At 36.3% G+C, this 19,129-nt stretch overlaps 1 protein-coding gene across 3 annotated transcripts; it reads right to left on the bottom strand.

Moving 5' to 3' along the window:
• Positions 1-212: 212 nt before the first annotated feature.
• LOC131144389 (polyadenylate-binding protein-interacting protein 4) lies at positions 213-18,579 on the bottom strand. 3 transcript variants are annotated; one of them, XM_058093018.1, is made up of 12 exons: positions 18,319-18,579; positions 17,193-17,314; positions 16,949-17,106; positions 11,956-12,106; positions 10,689-10,760; positions 10,561-10,591; positions 9,785-10,080; positions 8,934-9,191; positions 6,189-6,290; positions 5,889-5,939; positions 4,897-4,984; positions 213-1,165 (listed from the first exon to the last, which is right to left on the bottom strand). In XM_058093018.1, the coding sequence occupies exons 1-12, from the start codon at positions 18,485-18,487 to the stop codon at positions 993-995; spliced, it is 1,671 nt and encodes a 556-aa protein (XP_057949001.1). In that variant the 5' UTR covers positions 18,488-18,579; the 3' UTR covers positions 213-992. The 3 variants fall into 3 exon arrangements, with proteins under 3 accessions (XP_057949001.1, XP_057949018.1, XP_057949010.1); XM_058093027.1 differs by having other exon boundaries at positions 863-1,165; positions 4,897-4,972; XM_058093035.1 differs by lacking the exon at positions 11,956-12,106 and having other exon boundaries at positions 10,689-10,764.
• Positions 18,580-19,129: the final 550 nt, after the last annotated feature.

Genomic DNA, 19,129 nt, shown 5'->3' with positions numbered 1-19,129 from the left:
ACAAAACCCTTGTCATCCATTCAAACAAGCTTCATTCATAAATAAAATAATAATAATTTATGAGTCATAAACAGAAACTACTCTTCACAGTGATAAAATTGTAAGATTTAATTGGTCTCACTTCCAGAACAGCACAATCACAATTAATCATATAGAAAATCTCAAGTGCCTTAATTCAATTAGGAATCCACCCCGGTACAAGATTTAAAAAATGCTTCTCGAAAAAAACATATTTCTCATAATAAGAACAAATGCAGAAACAGAATCACCTAATTCCATGAGAATCTTACAGCTTAACCATACGTAATGTCAATAAGGTACAACGCCCTGATAACTTTACCACCAAACTAGATTACATCTCTAAACATGGATCCATACTCTCCATGAAGATTCAATTACAATGCAACAGCTTCAAAAAACAATAGTCCAAAGGATAATATCAAAATCTTCAAAAAAAAATACCCCTAAACCAAGCCAAATCCCACCCCACCCAAAACTCTCTTCTTAATAGTTTATCAAACAAGCAGAGATAAGGCTCCCAACAGTTTTCTCCTTTTCAAATATTGTTGATCTGAGCCCCTTTAAGCAACTCATTCAATATACTCCAAGATTAATTTATAAAAAGAAGATGAACTATAGACCAATTGTGGTCCACCCCTTCCCCGGACCCCACATACGTGGGAGCTTTGTGCACCGGGCTTTCTTTTTTTTTTTTTTTTTTTCAAAGATGAAGAAGAACACTGCACTTCTAGTCCTTTAGAGTGATCCCACCCTCCCACCCAAAAAAAAAAACCCTTTTTCAGCCTCTCTCTCAAACTCAAGGTTAACTCCCTGAAAACAAGAAGATTTTACCGGTAGTGTATGGAGGACGAGAAGTCTGCACATTCAGTTAAAGAATATGAATCTCAAAAAAAGGCCAAAAATTAGTGGGAAATATGCTCCACGAGAAAGACAACTGTGAGGTGATTACGAAGGAATGTATGCATATATGTTCATGGAAACTTGGTGCTGAAGAGACTATTAGACCCAGGAACTGGAATGGAGCGGTTGGCCGGGAAGGGTGGCTGCAAGAGTGGGGCATGGTTTGGCAGTGCAATTGGCTGCTGTCCACCAGTTATCATAGGGGGAGGCACACACAACTGCATTGCTTGGGCGGCTGCATTTCCTGCAATTTTAAAGAGTAGCATCAATTGTGAAACACTAGAGACAAAATTCGAGCTAAAGAATGCTCCATAGAAAAGCAATCCAAACCCTAAAACTCAGACCAAAAATAAATAGTACAGCCCAATAATTCAGACAGTAGAGTACTCATTTAATTAATTTAAACGGTCATAAACTTTGTGCATCAGTTCATGCAGCTGTTTCCATAATGCCACCCCACACCAATATATAAGGAACTTGAATGAATGGCATTAAGGATCATATTAACAATGACTGATTCTACCTTTTTTTGCCACTTAACAACAAGCCTCGCATATTACCAACAACTGTCCAATCAGTCCTAAATCCTACACAGGCCAAGATCCAAACTTCCCTTACTAACCAGGTTTATGTAAAATGTATAATTTTGTTGTCTATACTAACATTAGAACATCTACTTGGGGGGGGGGGGGGGGGGATGATTTTTGTAGCGCTCTCAATGATAGGGAGGTGTTGGAGCTCACCTGCTTATTAAGTTTGTGGGAGGATAGTCTTCTTTCCCATAGGAGGGACTGCCATTCATGGATTCCTGATTATCCAGGGTTTTTTTTTTTTCTTAGCATTCAACTAATGAACATGTCCCTCCACTACATAGTTCTATCTAGAAGGCTAAAGTCTCAATGATTAAGGCTTTTATTCGGTTGGTTGTTTTTAATAAAGCCAAGACTAACAATATGCTTCAGAGTAGAAGGCCTTTGAGGCTTTATTTCTGGGTGTTCTTTGCTTTGGAAGTTCAGAATCTGTTCCTCACCTGTTCCTCGTTGCTCCTCTTCATGGATGGTGTGGAATAATTTTTTTGGCTTTTTTGGAGAGAGTTGGGCATGTCCAGAGTTAATAAAAGGATTTTTTGGCTGTCATTTTCATGTTTTGGGAGGGGTAAAGATGGTTTGGCATTGTGGAGGTGTGCAACTTTTGCAGTTTTGTGTTGGATTTGATTGGAGGCTTGGAGCAGAATGCTCAAATTTTTAAAAGATGATTTTGATTATGCTTTGGGATAGGATTCAGTATCTGGCCTCCTTATGGGCTTTTGCAGCAGGATGTTTCAGAGGAGTTTCTTCTTCAGATTTACAGCATGACTGGCTCGCTGTGCCGTTTTGATATTTTTTTGTTTTTTGTTCTTTTATCTTCTAAGAGGATTTCTTATGCAATGGTTCTCTCTCTCTCTCTCTCTCAAAGTCCTCTCATTGCATATCTTGGCTGATACACGTTGCTAGTAAGATTTGACAGTAGGGGTTCATTCAATCCAGATCAAAGGAAAGTCCTTCGATCTGAGATTGAATAAGGTAGGGGAAGGTTAGAGCTCTGTTCGTTCTCGAGAAGAATCATAAGTGCAATTGGTGGGTATGGCTCTCTTCATCTGCAGCTTCTTGGTTTTCACAGGGGTTTTGATCTCCTGCTGGTAGGTTGAGCCCCTTTTTCGAAGATTCTGAGCGGGTTATGTCAATTACTAGATAGGGATCCATGCAACTAGGGCAGGGGAGTTCGTAGAAATAGGGCATGGATGGAGGGGTAAAAGGTATTCCATTTTTGTTCCTAAAGGGCAGAAAGAGGATGGATGGTCTTGATTTGGGGATGCCTTCGTTGCTTTGGAGAGCTCTTGTCGGTCAGGCTCTAAAGGAGCAGATAGCAAGAAGATTTATGAATCACTCATGGAGTCAGATCATTTCTAGAAATGAGGGTGATGGTGGAGACAGATCGATTTCTAAGAGTGTGCAGGAGGTGTTCTGTGCTCCCAGTGCAGGAAGAATGCAAGAGAAGTTAATTCAGTCAGCTATGCACAAACAATCAACAGCAGTAAGGGCATCACTTCCAGCTGAGCAGCTGGGATCAAAGGCAGCTAGGGTTTCTTGCAAGGATGATGGGTTGACAAAGATTGAGTGGGCTGGGCCTGGCTTATTTGTCGATTAATATAGACTTGGGCCGGCTGTTCAAAAATAACAAAACTCCTTTAAACTCTTTGCTGGGCTTGCTAGTTAACAAGAGCAATCTTATGATTTAACACAGGGCTTGGATAGTAAAACAGAGCAGACTGGCCAATAAACAGGCAGGCCCAAAATTCTTTACAGGTCCCTAACCACAAGGAAGCCCTTCCACCCAAGACTTATGAGGTTACAGGAGTTCAGCGCTCTTCAGACCAGACGCATGAACTGCGCTCGTCTTTGAATGAGGTACAAGGTATTCCGATCGGCCCCAGTGCTCCTCTTTGAACAACATCCTTGGCCGACATGAAGAAGAATGCTCTGATAACAGTAATAAGCAGGCAACAGAAATGGAAGAAATGTTTTCTCCTTGGCAGGAGAATAATGATAATAGGGGGAGTTTCAGAGATGAAAGGCGGGGTTATGCTTCTAAGAATCTTGATTCTTGGGAGTTTGAAAACCAGGTCTTCATTTTTGGGTCAGTTGGAAATCTAGCTGGTAAGGGAGTCAATTCAGATAACAAGAGGTGAAAAGGTTTACATCCGCTGTAAGAAAGTGCAAATGGGCTTTGAGGGGAGGAGACTTAATGAAGATAAGCGAGGTTTGTCAAATGAGAGATCATATAAAATTATTAAGAGAGATTCCAAAGGTGATCAAAAGGAGGAGCCAAGCAGTGAGAGGGCCAAATTGAGCAAGGATAGTAAGAGATGGGGAGATATTTCGGATGAGGATAGCAATATAGCATAGGGAGTAGTGACTTTGAATGAAAAAAAGATTTACTTTTGGATAATATTTGGGATCAGTATGGATCTTCCTCCAGTTCTTCTATTGACCACCTCAGGAATTTATCTTATGTACCGCCACCTCTTCCTTTAGAAGGCTAAGTGGAAATTAATATGTTTGAAGATGAGGTCACTAAAAATGAACATGAGGATGGAATTCTGCCTACTCCAGTTCAAGAAATTTCTGGGAAGGACATTGAAACTCAAAGTTTTCTGGATGATTTGGACCTTATGTTGTCTGATCTAGGAAGAAATTAAGTTGGGCTTGAGGGTGGCAAATCTAAGGTGAAGAAAGGTCAGAGGGCATAAGCTAATTTGAAGTGTTCTGTGAATTATGACGGGAAAGGCTAAAGAGGGGATTTCTCGACTGATCATAGCAGATTTTATTTTTGTTTTGCTTTTATTTTTTTCTTTTTTCTTTTTCTGCTTTTAATTTTTACTTTTGTTTTTTATCTTCTATTGAGGATTTAATATCCCCAAAATGATTGTACATTTTCTTTCTTAATATATTTTCTTTTATAATTCAAAATAAATAAATAAATGCTGCTGAAACAGTGCTGATTTTGAAAAGTACAACCTCTGAAAAGAATCATCTAACTAGAAAAATCCTCATGCCCAAACAAATTTTTACCATTTAACAATACTCTGCCTTATTATTTATAATTTTTTTTTTAACAAATATGCTTCCTTCATTAGAAACAAAGCACAAGAGAACAGCAGCTCACAATTAAATGCCCTGTGAACAAACCAACCACGAACAAATTCCTCTACCCTTTGGATTTTTCTTTAACAGTATGTTTATGTTATTGATGGGGTCCAATATATGGAAAACCTTTTTTAAAAGGGCATGTTTCGTAGACTATATTTTTTACCACATCTTTGGCAATCCACTAGCTGACAGTTGTAGAATAAACAATATTATTGGAACACAAGCTTGACAGAAAAAAACTTATTTTTTCAATTCACAAGCAAAAATGTAAAGATCTTGTTCATACCTTGATGCTTGGGAAACTGAACTGGGTATGGGGTCAATAGAGGACGTGCAGATACTGGTGAGATAGTTGCCGCACCCTGAACCGTTTCCTTAAAAAAATGACAAAAAAAAGGTCAAGCAATGACTCAGTGAGGAAAGAACAAATGGTAAAGGGGAAATATCAAGGTAAAGTCATGGAGAGTTCCATCAGCTTATTGTAGTGTGAAGTGTTCGTTTTAGATGGCAGTGCAGAAGGTTGTATAGAAGCAGAACTTCAGTTTTCATTCTTTATTAGCTGACATGACAAATTAAAGTATCCACATTCTTTACACAGTTTTGTTTACAACATTATGTACCATTCCAAAAATACAATCAACTGCTTGTAAAATTGTTCAAAGCATATCTATTGTATATATCTGTCATCTGCAGGTCCATTTATGAGCTCATGAAAGTTCCCACCCACTTGGCAGTCCTCCGAGAACACATTAAAAGGTGCCTCCCAACTTAGATGGGTAGAACTGCTGTCTGCTGGTATTTTCTCATGTTCAGGCATCTAGAGCTCTTAACCTAATTATTCTATTTCTGAGTCATAATTTCTCCCAAAACTATATGTTAAAATTTGATATACATTGTTAGCCCACAACCTAACAGCTTGAACTTTTAGGTAAAGTGGTAATCCAACATCAGAGCTGGTTACAAGGACGTCCTGGATTCTAGACTACTCCCTGTAATGCGTGTTATCTATCATCCATTTATCTCTCCATGCACTGTCGGGCTGCATGTGTAGGGGAGTGTTAAAAGCTTGATATACATTGTTTGCCCACAACCTAACAGCTTAGTGGTGTAATCTAACACTATCAGATTGCATCATGCCAAAAAGTAGATGAATAAAAACTTTTATGGTTTCAAGCTACATCTAGATAGGATAATCTCAATAACAGAAACTTGAACAGAACATGCCGGGCATGAGCAAATATAATGCAACTCAATCATATTGACAGCATTCCATCTCACCTGAGAAACTGGATGTAAGTAGACAATTTGCCCCAACCGTCCAACCACAACCTGGGATAAAAGAGAACAAAAATCAATAGCAGCATTTTTGCCATTTACAAATAAAGCCTACAAGGATCCAGATACAGTTATATTAAACTAAATTAGCCAAAAATTCATGCATAAATAAAAATAAATAAATAAACAGAACAATAATCAATGCTAAAAAGAATAAATATATTAAGTAAAAAAAATACAATCCCACAAAAATAATTGGTTATTATCTATAGCAAAGAGAAAAGAAAACTGTCTTCTACTTACAGCTTGAGGATTTGGATGCACATATGTAGTTCCAGCTTGAAGAGGATGATGCTGACCAGCATATCTAACAGGCTGTGTCCTGCTTCCCAGATGTCCAACAAGCTATGGCCATAAAGAAGACACAATAAGAATCCAAGGATATCAACAGCAGTGAAATTCATCAACATGTGGACTAGGGAGTTTTTCTATGTATAAAGAAATGAAAGAGGGCATTATTAAAGAAAAAATTATTCTGACTCATATTTATACTTCTTAAAACTAGTTATGCATTGTAAATTATTCCCAAGCTATAATTTCTCAAGAAAGGCACATTTTACATCGACAACAATTTAGATACCTAGCAAAATTTGCTATGTGCCATGAAAAGCAGATACAGCCATTTGCAAATGGTTTTATGCAAACTATATGATCGTACAAAATTTTAATCATCGAGGACAATTAAACCTTTTGTTTTTCTATCACCTAAATATCCCTCCAATTCAACACTTCCAAGACATCGTCTAACTAACAAAGATGACGGTACAAATGCTTAATATGAAGGGATATAAATTAGTTTAGAACAATGACAATAACCCACCAACTCAAACAAGCATTTAGTCATGAGTCCTATTTGGTGCATAACTGTTCCCATAAGAGCCAAATTTCTCTTTATTTGTCCTCTTCAAACCTGTTTCTAGTAAAGTGCTCCCTAGAGTACATGCTACCAATAAGCAATATGTCCAAATGTGGTGACAATAATAAAACCTGGAGGGAAATTCTTCTGTCTTCAGCATAAATTAAAAAATCCAATTCATTATTCAACATTCAACAAAAAAAAATTGACACATACTGAATTAGAAAAGGTACTAATATAAAACATAAATTAAAAAATCCATTTCATTATTCAACATTCAACAAAAAAAATTGACAAGTACTGAATTAAAAAAGGTACTAATATAAGTAACAAATACTGAATTAGAAAAGGTACTAATATAAGTACCATTAGTCACAAGCGCTGATGGAAAGAAGTGTTTTTTGGTTGTGTCAAAAGATAAGTACAGATTATTTAAGTAATGTTTTCACAATTATGGCCATACAATCCTCATACCATAACAAAGTAGGCCATTCATGAAAATTTATATAATGTTATCTCATTATGGTCATTTCCACCAACATAGTAGTAGTCCAGGCGCTCTTCCACCCATATCAGTAACAGGAAAGGGTTTTTTCTCCCCCATGTAAACAGGTATTTCAACCATGCCAAGTACTTGTATAGCGTGATGTTTCGTAAAAGAAAATTCTCACAAGAATTTATCTAGTCATGCTATCATGTTGTCAAGCCCTGAAAATTTTGGATCCAAATCCCTAATTAAATTTTGAATATAATTTTGAAATTAAGGCAAAAAAATTGCAGACAAAAGCTCCTATGGGGAGGGGGGAGGGGGAATGGCAGCAAGGCTGGACACATAATAGGCTCCCAACAAAAACAAATTAAAAAAAAAAAAAAATGAGGGCAGGAAACTGACAGAAACAGAGTTGATGATTGAAATCATAGTAAAGCTCCAGGCAGAAGAAGAGTACCAGTTCATCAGCTTAGAAAACATGATTTGATCCCATTAGAAACATAAAATCAGATCTTGAGCAATTTCTGAAGAAACAAAAAAGAGCTGATATTTGATGATGCCGGTGAAGGAGAAAGCACAGATAGAGAAGAGCTGATAAGAATGGATTTTTTTGAATCCAGAGCAATTTCTCAACAGAAATAAGAACCTACAATACCTAACAAGTGAAGTGAAACACATTCAAGTTCATTGGAATAAGGGCAGTTGCCAAGAAAAGAGCATAGAGGTTGCGCAAGAGCTCACCTAAAACATTGTTTCACACAGAGACATCTTACTTGCAGAGCTTTGGTCAAGTCATTTTTAGGTGCATATATGATATATCTCTGTATGGCAACAGTGTAAGTGGGGTAATATTTTTGGCCACTAAAAACTTAAGAAGTACCTAAAAGTTATCCTAGACTACTTATGAAAAATTACTCAATGATTTTTCTAAAGTACTTCATACTAAGTACCAATTATTATGTTGCATACAAGCACTTATTAAGGTGTTATGGATACTTATATTCAAGTGGTACCAAACAGAGTCACAATGACCATCATTAGACACAGGGATGGGGAAAAAAGGCCTATCAGAAAATATCATTATACGAGAAAAAGAGAAAATCTAGAAAAAGAAAAAAACATGGAAGTGACAAAAGTGTGTCTCTTCTGTAACTACACCTAATATAAATTGAATTTCATCATGAAAAATATGCTGACAATTCGACAGCTTGAATGATACTAGTCAAACAAACAAGTTTTTCCAAGCGGAAAGGCAGAAAAGAAGAGATATTTCTCCCATAATGTTTACTTGAGCTAGAATTTATTAGCAGTACAAGCACTTAAAAATTTTCAGGGAGGGAGAAATGGATGCCCCTTCATGTACATATTAAAATATATAACCAAATTTGTAGATATCAATGTTTTAAAGTCTTATGGCACGTTTGTTAGATGTGAATAGAATGGAATCAAATTTATCACTTATTTTTTCATGCTCTCCATTTAAATTTTCATTCCATTCAATTTTAACACAATCCATTCTGCAAACCAAGCATGTTGATTCATCACATTGGTTGAAGTGAATGCAAAGCTCACTATTTATCTAAATGATATTGCTGGTAGCACAAAAGGATAAAAAACAAAACAATACCTCAAAAATACTTACAGTTTGGGAATACTGAGAACTACTGCCACCATTTCCGGCCATCAAGTTCCCATATGGAACAAACTTAAAATGTGGTGAGGAACGAGGCACAAAAGGAGTTATTTCAATCTCTGTCTGTGCAGCAGCAACAGGCACCGGGGAAGGGTTGTTAGGCAAGTAAGCCATGCTTGCAACTGTTGACAAGGCAGGATTCATTGCTGATCTAGGATTTGAAAATGATGGGGAGAAAACTTTTGCTCCTGGATTGAGCTTAAATTCCTAGAAAAACACAAAGTCCAAATAACAACTTGAATTTACAGAAAACAAAAAACTAAAATATAGTGTAATTCCTGTATGGTCATTACACATGTAGGAGATGATATTAATGCAACTAGGTGAAAACCCAACCAGACCCAGTAAATGTAAGATTTATCCAAAGCATACTCGATGAACAGTCCTTGGTACCCGATATCCAAATTCTAATCAGAAATTTTAAACCCCCCTCGTAATTTTTAAAATTACTTGATTGAGGATAATTATTTGAACAATAGGGTCACTAACACATAATCCATGATCATTGATAAAATATTATGGCAGTGTTTGGTAGCATAGATTCGGGGCTTGGACTTCGATTTGCATGGATTTGAAAGAAACTCAATGCAGTTTTATACTATGCTCTGTCTAAATCCACAAAAATACAAATCCAAGGCCCAAACTCCATGCTTCCAAAAGCAGGGTAAAAGAATATACTGATAATCAAAGAGAAGGTTATTGGATATCCCACAAAAGAAGACAATGATAACATGGGATAAAGAAACCATGACAATATTCATTAAACGTTACAAGTTAAAACAGATATCCCTCCTAATTACCTTTGTACTTCTATGGGAATCAGAACTTTGTGAAGGGACCATTTCACTTGAGGTGGTCGGTAAATTGAGACATGATTCTAAGGCGACATCCACAACCGTACTGGAAGAATTCATGACACCAGCAGACACAGCATCTGAAGGCAGGATCTCAGCTGGTGTGTGCCTTTTGCAGTCTTGATTGTCTGGTTGAGCAAGTGAAGCAGCAGTATCATCACAAGAAGCCTCCTCTGCCAACACCTTAGATGCCATTTTTTCATGAATATCAACAGATTTTTCTTCCAGAAGGCAGGCATCAGCTGCAGGTGAAGTAATAAACAATAATTTAAGTAATACATAACTAAAGCACAAGGATAATCGAGGTCTGTGCTACTTGAAAAATAGACCATTTTCCAGGTCCATCCCATGCAAGAAAAAATCAAGACAAAAAACGTAAATCAGATAGGGGTAAGAATCCACCATATTTCACCAGTGTTTGGATAACTATATGTGAATGGGTACTTGGTGAATAAGTTCAATGATAGGAAGGATATTGGTTGGGAAACTACACTGTAGTCCACCAGTGACTAATATAGCAGTTGCTAAACCCCCCATGGAACATGGGCATTTCTATGTCCTTGTCAACAATAATAAAAATTCAACAAGACCAGGTTGTCTTCAGTGTGCAGTAAAGAGTAATAAAATAAATTCACTACAGTAAAAATACATGCTATTTACACTTAGATGTGAAACAGGGAATCAGAAACTGCCGTAAAGAGTATGGTGAATTTTGAACTCACAGATTAAACTTGAGCCTCGAAGTTCACAGGTCTGCACAAAACAATTATCATGTGAGTTACTTAATTCTACCAATTACAAATCAAAAAATTTTGTTGAAAATAAATCAGCAATGTACACGATAACATACAGTTTTCTCCTTACGAATCTCAAAATGTTGTTTGTAATCACCAAGTTTCCCTTGTGACTTTCCATCTCCAACCTGTCTGTCAGGAAAAAATAGATATATAATCTGAGGATGAGACAAAAATTTCTAATATATATTAATTCAAAATTTCTTCTTGGCCATATATTTATTTGAGGATGAGATAGAACTCGGCACAGATGTATAAAACTAATAGAAGGCAACCATGGGAAAATAACTGTAGAAGGAGGTTTACCAAAAAAACAAAAAACTCACGCCTGAACCACAGATGGTGGAAGTTTCATCCAATGTATGTTTGCACTAAGGACTGAGACCCAATTCTTAATATAGCTAACCAAAATAATTATTAACAACTATCAACAAAAAATTTACAAAATGATGGTATGCCTGCTTCCCAGAAAATTGGACACGGGAAGGTTCTTTGCTGCAATGGAATAAAAATTTCAAAAAAAATAAAAATAAAAATGAGAATGCAAGACAAATCACATGTGCCAGCAGTGTCCTGTAGCAACAAGGTGGTAAGAAACTTTGGACAAACTACAGGACCCGTGTTGGCAAGTTAACCCGTTCTCTAATGACATGCATTCCTCTAAACCAAAGTACCAAAACATTATGGTCCACCAAGATGCATTCATAACCAAAGTACCAAATCCACCCAAAGGAAACACATGTTTGTGCGCACAGACATCTGCATAGAGGGAAGAGAGAGAAACAAAATTGCATTACGTAAGGTACAATATTTATTCAATCTCCCTTTGTCAGACTGCCAGAAGTTGCTTACATTTATTTCACTAAGATGGGGACTTTCCAGCAGGAAATCAAAATTTACCGAATCAAACATATGAATCATGAAGCAGTCAGAGTTGCAAAAAAATAGCTGAGACAGGTAATGGAATTAAAGAACAAGTTATTTGGCAGAACTTTCCTTAAACAGCCATAACAACATCATTGAGCACTTAAGAGTTGAAAAAAATTTGATGGGACAGGTCATGAAATTAAAGGGCAAGTTGTTTGGCAGAATGTTCCTTGAAAGAACCATAAATACAAGCACAACCATCATCAGATCAAATGCTTTATTTTCAGATTAAAGATATACCAGATCAAGCTACTTTGTTCAACAAAACCCATGATGTGGAATGGAAATTAAGATAAGGCCACAAACAATTGATAGGCAAAACATGGCTATTGTCATAAGTGCATTAACAGACTTTAAACCATCTTACTATTCATTTTGAGTCAGGAGAAAGTTCACCTGTGATAAATTTACGCCATCACTCTTTCCCTTTTCTTCCAAGTCATTCCCCATATAACCTACATCCTTTTCAACTCTTGTGAGCAAGTTATCCTCAAATTTTGTGGGTGTAATAGCATTAGCAAACCCATTAAAATTTTGAACAGAACTCCTACATTAATGGGCAAAAACCATGTTAGATTACCACTTTACCTAAAAGCTTAAGCTGTTAGACTGTGGGCCAACAATGTATAGCAAGCTTTAACACTCCCCCACATGTGCAGCCCAACAGCAAATGGAGAGGTAAACAAACAATGAATAACACCCACCATAGTGAATACAATACTTTTTTTAAACATCACACAATAAACGCAGGTAACAAGTCTAGAACCCAAGACCTCCTGCTCCTAGTAACAAACTCTGGTACCATGTTAGATTACCATTTTACCCAAAAGCTTAAGCTATTAGTTTGTGGGCCAACAATGTATATCAAGCTTTAAAAAACCACAATATTCTATCCATCCAAACTGAAGAACTGAATATCCACAGATTTTAAATAAATAAACTTCTGAGGAACCTTATCTGATTGTAAAAGTAGAAGGCTGCAAAATTAAACAAAAAATTTGCACAAATAATTGACTACGCAAAAATAAGTACAACAGATTTCAGCCCAAAAAAATGAGGGTACCTGTTTGTAATCAATGCCAAATGATGGATTAGTAGTAGGCCATGGCATCATGAGAAACAGCTTCTTATGTAGTCTGGTTAGATTACCACTTTACCTAACTTTACCAAAAGCTTGTTGTTAGGTAGTGGGCTAACAATGTACATTAACCAATTTATCACTCCCCCTCATGCATGACCTTGTCTCGCACTCGAGGAGGCAAATAAATGAACTTGAATGGGAGCACAAACACAAACAAAACAAACTGTCTACCACGCATAATGGGAAAAACACATAGGAAGACTTCAACTCAAGACCTCTTGGAACCAAAAATCTCATACTATGTTAGATTACCAAACAACAACAACAAAAACAACAAGCTTGAAGTCCCACTAGGTTGAGGTCGACTAAATGAATCCTTTTTCCGCCAATTCACACAATTGAGGGCATTTTCCTCAACTAACTTAAGAGCTATTAAATCCTTCCTTACTATCTCATCAAATGTTATTTGAGGTTATCCCTACCCCTTCCAATACCAGTAACAGTAACTAACTCATGCCTCCTCACTAGTGCACTGCTTGCCGTATGTCTCAAATGCCCAAACCATCTCAGTCATCATCCCTTATCTTCAACCAGTGCTATGATTATCTTATTGCAAATACGTTTCTTCCTTTATTTATCCTTCAATATTATACCACTCATCCATCTTACCATTCGCATTTCAGCAACTTTTACTTTTTGAAGATGTTGCTTCTTAGTTGCTCAACATTCTGATTCATAAAGCATGGTTGGTCTTATAGATTTCTTAGAGAACTTTTTGTTAAATTTTAAGTGTATTCTACAATCACACAGCACACCCAATGTACTCCTCTATTTTACCAAAACCACTTTAACTCTATACATACATCCTCTTCAATTTCTCGTAATTGCATAATAAATCCAAGGTATCAAAATCTACTAGTGCTATTAATTTCTTGATTATCAGGTTTAGTTTTATCTCCAATATTCCTCCTCACATAACTGAAATTACATTTCATGTATTACGTCTTTCTTTGCTTATCCTAAAAACTCTACACTCCAATGCTGCTCTCCATAGGTCTAACTTAGAATCTACTCCACTCCTACTATCATCAATCAAAACAATATCATCTGCAAACAACATCCAGAATGGATCTTGTTTTGGATGTTCCTAGTGAATTCATCAATAACTAAAGCGAAAAGACAAGGACTCGAAGTAAAACCTTAATGTACATCTATTGTGATTGGAAATTCTCTGGACTCTACTCCTATAGTCCTAATGCTAGTCGTTACTATATCATGCATAATGCTTAAACCTTAATGACCTCAGTATATCTATAAAACCCACCAAAGAACTTCCCTAGCTACTCTATCATAGGCTTTCTCTAGGTCAATAAACTATATGCAAGTCCCTCTTCTTTTTCCAAGACCTTTCCAATAATCTTCTTAGAAGATAAAGCACAAAACCAAATTGATTCTCTAAGACCCTCGTTTCTAATCTTATTCTTTGTTCAATTGCCCTTTCCCACAATTTTATCATATGACTCATAAGTTTAATTCCACAATAGTTATTACAACTTTGAATATCACCTCTCTTTTTTTATATAAGGTCTAACGTTCTATTCCTCCATTTATCTGAAATTTTTTTGGTTTTTGCAATAATGTTCAATAGATCAGCTAACTAGATACTTCCATTGTCCCCTAAACATTTCCAAACTGCAATTGGGATGTTATCTGGTCCTATAGATTTCCCACTTATGTTTCTTGAAGCGACACTTCGTTGCACTCCTTTCATTTATACTCCAAGCGCGATTGCTATAATATATACTTCCTTGACCACTTCAAGATAGATCGATCTTAAGAAGATTATTGCTTACTCCCCAATAGCCCATGTGAATCTAGTGACTATTGGTATTTTTAGTCGGGCGACAGCCGTTAGGTCACCTATTTTTAGTTACGGACACACAAGGACAAAACATGTGTGTTGGGCATGCGACCCATCAACCTACTAGCAAACAGCCCCCTTTATGAAACCAACCAAAAGCAGCCTTTGGTACAAGTACTTTAGTAGTTAAGGTTTGGAACCCTTGCAACTATGATAGAAAGTCGTTTTCTTGTTGCCAAACCCTTCGCCTTTCTTATGAATTAAAGTAGGGCGAACCTTATAGATAGTGCAAAAAAAAAAGACCTTCGAGTAGGTTGTGACTATTGTATTTTAATCAGTCGGGGCTACTAACACAAAGCTTCTTCTTTGCTTGCTTCTCTAGCTCTTGCTTGTGCTCATCTTTTTTAAGGCCATCTTAACTTCAACAACTCTAATTTACAAATAAATCTCATATTTTTAGTCTTTTTCTCATTTGTCACTTCTAGGTTCAAGCTTTCAATTTGATTTACATTAAACAGCTTATTAAAGTATCTCCACCGCCTCTCTTTTATGTTTTCTTCTTTAACCAAGACATTATCGTTCTCATCCTTTATACATTTTAAATTACCTAAATCTTCACACTTTTTTCTAGATCTAGCAAGTTTACACATGTCTCTTTCCCCTTCTTTTATATCTGCTCTAGCATATTAATTATCATACACTCTATTTTTAGCATCACTAATGGCCTTTTATGAACCTTTTCTTGCCTTTTCATACTTTTCAAGGTTTTCTATATTTCTACAATTTTGTCATGTCTTATACCATATTTTTTTTGTCTTTACAACTTTTTCCACCAACTTTTTCTACTCCCCCAGAATCTTCCTCTAGATTCACCTAAAATCTATTTAGCTATCCTTTTAATAGAGCTACCTATCCTATTTCATAGAGTGCTCCCATCTACCTTATCCCCTATTGTCCGATCACCCTCTTTGATCATTTTATCTTTAAATTTTACTATATTTTCTCCCTTCAAACTCCAGCAGCTAGTCCTCTTGCGTTGATTTATGCCCACTCTTGAAAGTTATTGAGTATTTTTCTCTTTCATTGAAGCAAATATTCAATATAACCAAATCGTAAGACATGGAAAAATCTAAAATTGAATCACAAGGTTCATTTTTATCACCATATCCATAGTCTCCATGTGTCCTCTCATAACCTTTATTGTCCTTTCCAATGGACGCGTCCATTCAAACCAGCTCCAATGAATGTTTTCTTAGACCCTAGTATCCCTTATATAATATTGTCCATATCTTCCCAAAATCATCTTTCAAGGTTTTTTTGCTAAGCCTAGTTGAGTAGCATATGCACTAATGACATTTTTATCTCTAAGCCAATAGATATCTTCATTTTTATGATTCAATCCCCTATTCTTTTAACAACTACCACATTATTTTTCATATCTTTGTTTACAATTATTTACACCCTATTTTATGTTTTTCTTTTCCAATGTACCAAAATTTAAATCCTGATTTTTTTGCAATTTTTCTCACCTTCACCCCTACCCACTTAGTCTCTTGAAAGCAAATTACATTAATCTAATCCTAGTTTCAATTTTCAATTTCCATGCTTTCGCCCATAAGTGTCCCTATATTCCACATTGCTAATCTAACCCTAGTTCCTTGTACTAATCTAACCCTAGTTCCCTGTACTAACTTCTTAACCCTCTCCCGTCGAGAATGACCCAGCATAGCCCACCCTTGTCTGTTTTTTCATTGCACCTTAGTATAAGTGAAACATGTTGCTCATAGGATGCTAGTGAATATTTAGTAAGAATTCATATCATATAGATCTAGCAAGTTTTATGTTGGCTATCAGTTACCTAAGACAACCCTACTCCTTTATTTGGCTTTGGAACCGGCTGTGTGTAATAATATTTAGGACAATTAGTGCTACACAGGCAGAGTGCATGCATCTACCAATTGCTGATAGATAAAATTGGTAGGTGGACAATAATGTATTGCCACCTTACCTAAAAAAGTTAAGTTGTTACATAGCGGGCCAACAATGTATATCAAGTTATTCAACATGATATATAGCTCATACAACAAAGCTTCACAAGATGATAGAAAAATGGGGGTTGGAGGGAGCTAGACCCAAGACTGTGATATAAAGAAATCAATTTTGATTAAAAAGAATAAACATCATAAGCATAATTAACTACCTCTCCATGTCTTCCATAACTAAAACTATGAGCATTGCACATAAACAATGACTTGCCATTTACAAATTTCTATAACCAATCCATTTCTCAAAATTAAAGCACATTGTAACTTAATCATGTATGTCAAAACCACGCAAACTATAACCCATAGGAAAAAATGTCAATAGCCAAACTAGTGATACACTAATAGAGTTTGTGATTGTTGATCCAAGCATCTAGTTGTACAGGCATAAAATAAAGACACTACCTCACATAATTGATCCGCTTTTCATCCACGTCAAGTAATCCAGCATTTGTATTTTTTTCCTCACTTTCTACAAATTCAAATGAAGGAACAGTGCCTTCAACAGCCTCCAAATCATTACCAGCAATATTACCAGCACCATCAGCCGGATAGAGAACTCCCTGCTCAGAAAAACAACAAAATGCTCCAGCATATCATATAACATTATATCAAACAAGTAAAATCTACTAAACCATGAGTAGCATACCTTGGCAACGACTTGAACAAGATCTCCTGAAAGAACTACAAGTGTCTCTATCAGCCCCCCATGTGCTACATTTGCATTGTGTTTCCCTTTTTTTGTCATCATTGCTTTCTTCAAAACAATACCTGCCAAAACCAAAATCTAATTTAGTTAACCTCAAAAATTTAATATTAGAATTATGATACATCCAAATGGGTAATTGTACCAAATTTTCACTAAAATTCACTTAGATGGCTTAATTTTGGCATTCAACTCTTTTCTGCCACTAAGCTGGAGGAGGGAGGGGGAGGGGGAGGGGGAGGGATAACACATCATCTCCAGACCCATTCTTCCTCCCCTTGCAACCACTGCCGCAACTCACTTCTGCCACTTCAACAGTGACTTCCCTCACCTCAATCTGGATTTCAATTAGGGTTATCTTACAGCTTATAGTGATTGAAAAAAAAAAGGAATTCATGAGATCTCAGTCATGAGATTGTCAAGCACGTTAACATATTATTAGCCAACTCTTATGATCAAGGATTGGATTGCAATTTGGCTACAAAGAAGTGCAATTAGGCACAATTTAAAATGCCCAAATATAAGAATGAATAATAATCAATTAAGGTTGCTCTTCACCAATAATTGCTGAAAGGGGAAAAAATGAAAGAAGCAATCATATAAACTTCAAATATTTTCTTGGTGCATTGATTGTCTAGCCCAGACAGAGAGAGAGAGAAAAAAATAAAATAAGAACCCGATTCCAGTAACACAAATAGTTGTTTTTTTCACTCGAGCGATTGCCACTTTTGTTTTTCTGGGGTCCAAAATAATTTTTGTAGGGTAAAACTGTGACTGAGATTTCCCATTTCGTTTCATTTTCCACCTTTTCCTCAGCAACCAAACAGAAAGTCGTGAGATAATGAGAGAGACAAGAAGGGGTTAGTTATACAGCGCAAACCAGGTCCAAACAAAAACAGATCGCGCCCATCCGAAATTAAATTATCAAGGTCTCTTCTCATGATTATTTCGAAATATACAACCGATACCCAGGTACATTCTCATCCAACAATCAAAACCCAGAAAGCGTTTAAGAAAATCGAATTGAAATCAAAACTTATAAACATGGGAACAAACTTATAGAACACACCATAGCCCTTCTCGAGGCAAGCAGTGTGGAAGATTCCGGAATAGACTGAGCCGTCCTTGACGTGAACCTCAACGGGGAGACCAACTATGCACATGGTAGTGAACAGCAAGGCTTCCCCCAGAGAAACCGAATCGTCGTCCTGTGAGGATTCCCTGCTTCTGCAACCCATGACCTTCGGTTTACCTTCCCTTCTCGCTGTTTGCTTATTGACGAGGGAGGGAGAGAGATCTAGAGGGGTCCTGCCTGCTGTGCTTTTGTGGGCGTTTCTCGTACGAGGGAATTGAAAATTTATAAGTACAACCGCGTCTGTGCATTCCCCTTGAGTTTCTTTTTTTTTTTTTTTTTTTTTTTTTCTTTTTCTAAGTGGCACAATAGTTGGTTTTTTTTTAAATTTGTTCTTTTTAATTTAGGTGCTAATTTTAGTATTTTTTTATATTTTAAAAGTGATAATTGTACATTTTGAACTTTTGTAATTTTGGTGTAATTAATTATGTAAAGTGAAGGTGATTATATTATATAACTATATTATTTAATTATATTTTTTGGTTGGGCCCGCCAGTAATAATATAATAGTAGAAAAAATTAATTTAAATATTTTTTGAAAGGTACAAATAATTAAAATATATTAATATTGATGAAAAACTAGAGGTTTGCGGATGGTCACTCCCCTAGGTCATTGGATCTGCCGCTAGCCTATGCATCCATTTGTGAATATTATTCATGTTTGTGTGCAATCCATCATATAATGGAACACCCACTGTTCTCTACAATTCAGAAGGCACTATCTTTGATAATTTCTTCTGATCATATA

The sequence above is a fragment of the Malania oleifera genome, chromosome 1 (assembly GCF_029873635.1).
Source record: "Malania oleifera isolate guangnan ecotype guangnan chromosome 1, ASM2987363v1, whole genome shotgun sequence".
Taxonomy (NCBI): domain Eukaryota; kingdom Viridiplantae; phylum Streptophyta; class Magnoliopsida; order Santalales; family Ximeniaceae; genus Malania; species Malania oleifera.
The sequence above is the reverse complement of the archived record's forward strand: the minus strand, read 5'-3'. Positions and strand labels throughout refer to the sequence as shown.

What these genes read in the sequence shown, in the direction of transcription:
- LOC131144389 (XM_058093018.1), bottom strand. Translation starts at nt 18,487, where the DNA reads ATGGGTTGCAGAAGCAGGGAATCCTCACAGGACGACGATTCGGTTTCT. An exon ending in AGATTCGTAAGGAGAAAACT is followed by an intron (nt 10,592 to 10,688) that starts GTATGTTATCGT and finishes TGTTTTGTGCAG; the next exon opens with ACCTGTGAACTTCGAGGCTC. An exon ending in TCGAGGCTCAAGTTTAATCT is followed by an intron (nt 10,081 to 10,560) that starts GTGAGTTCAAAA and finishes CTTCACCTGCAG; the next exon opens with CTGATGCCTGCCTTCTGGAA.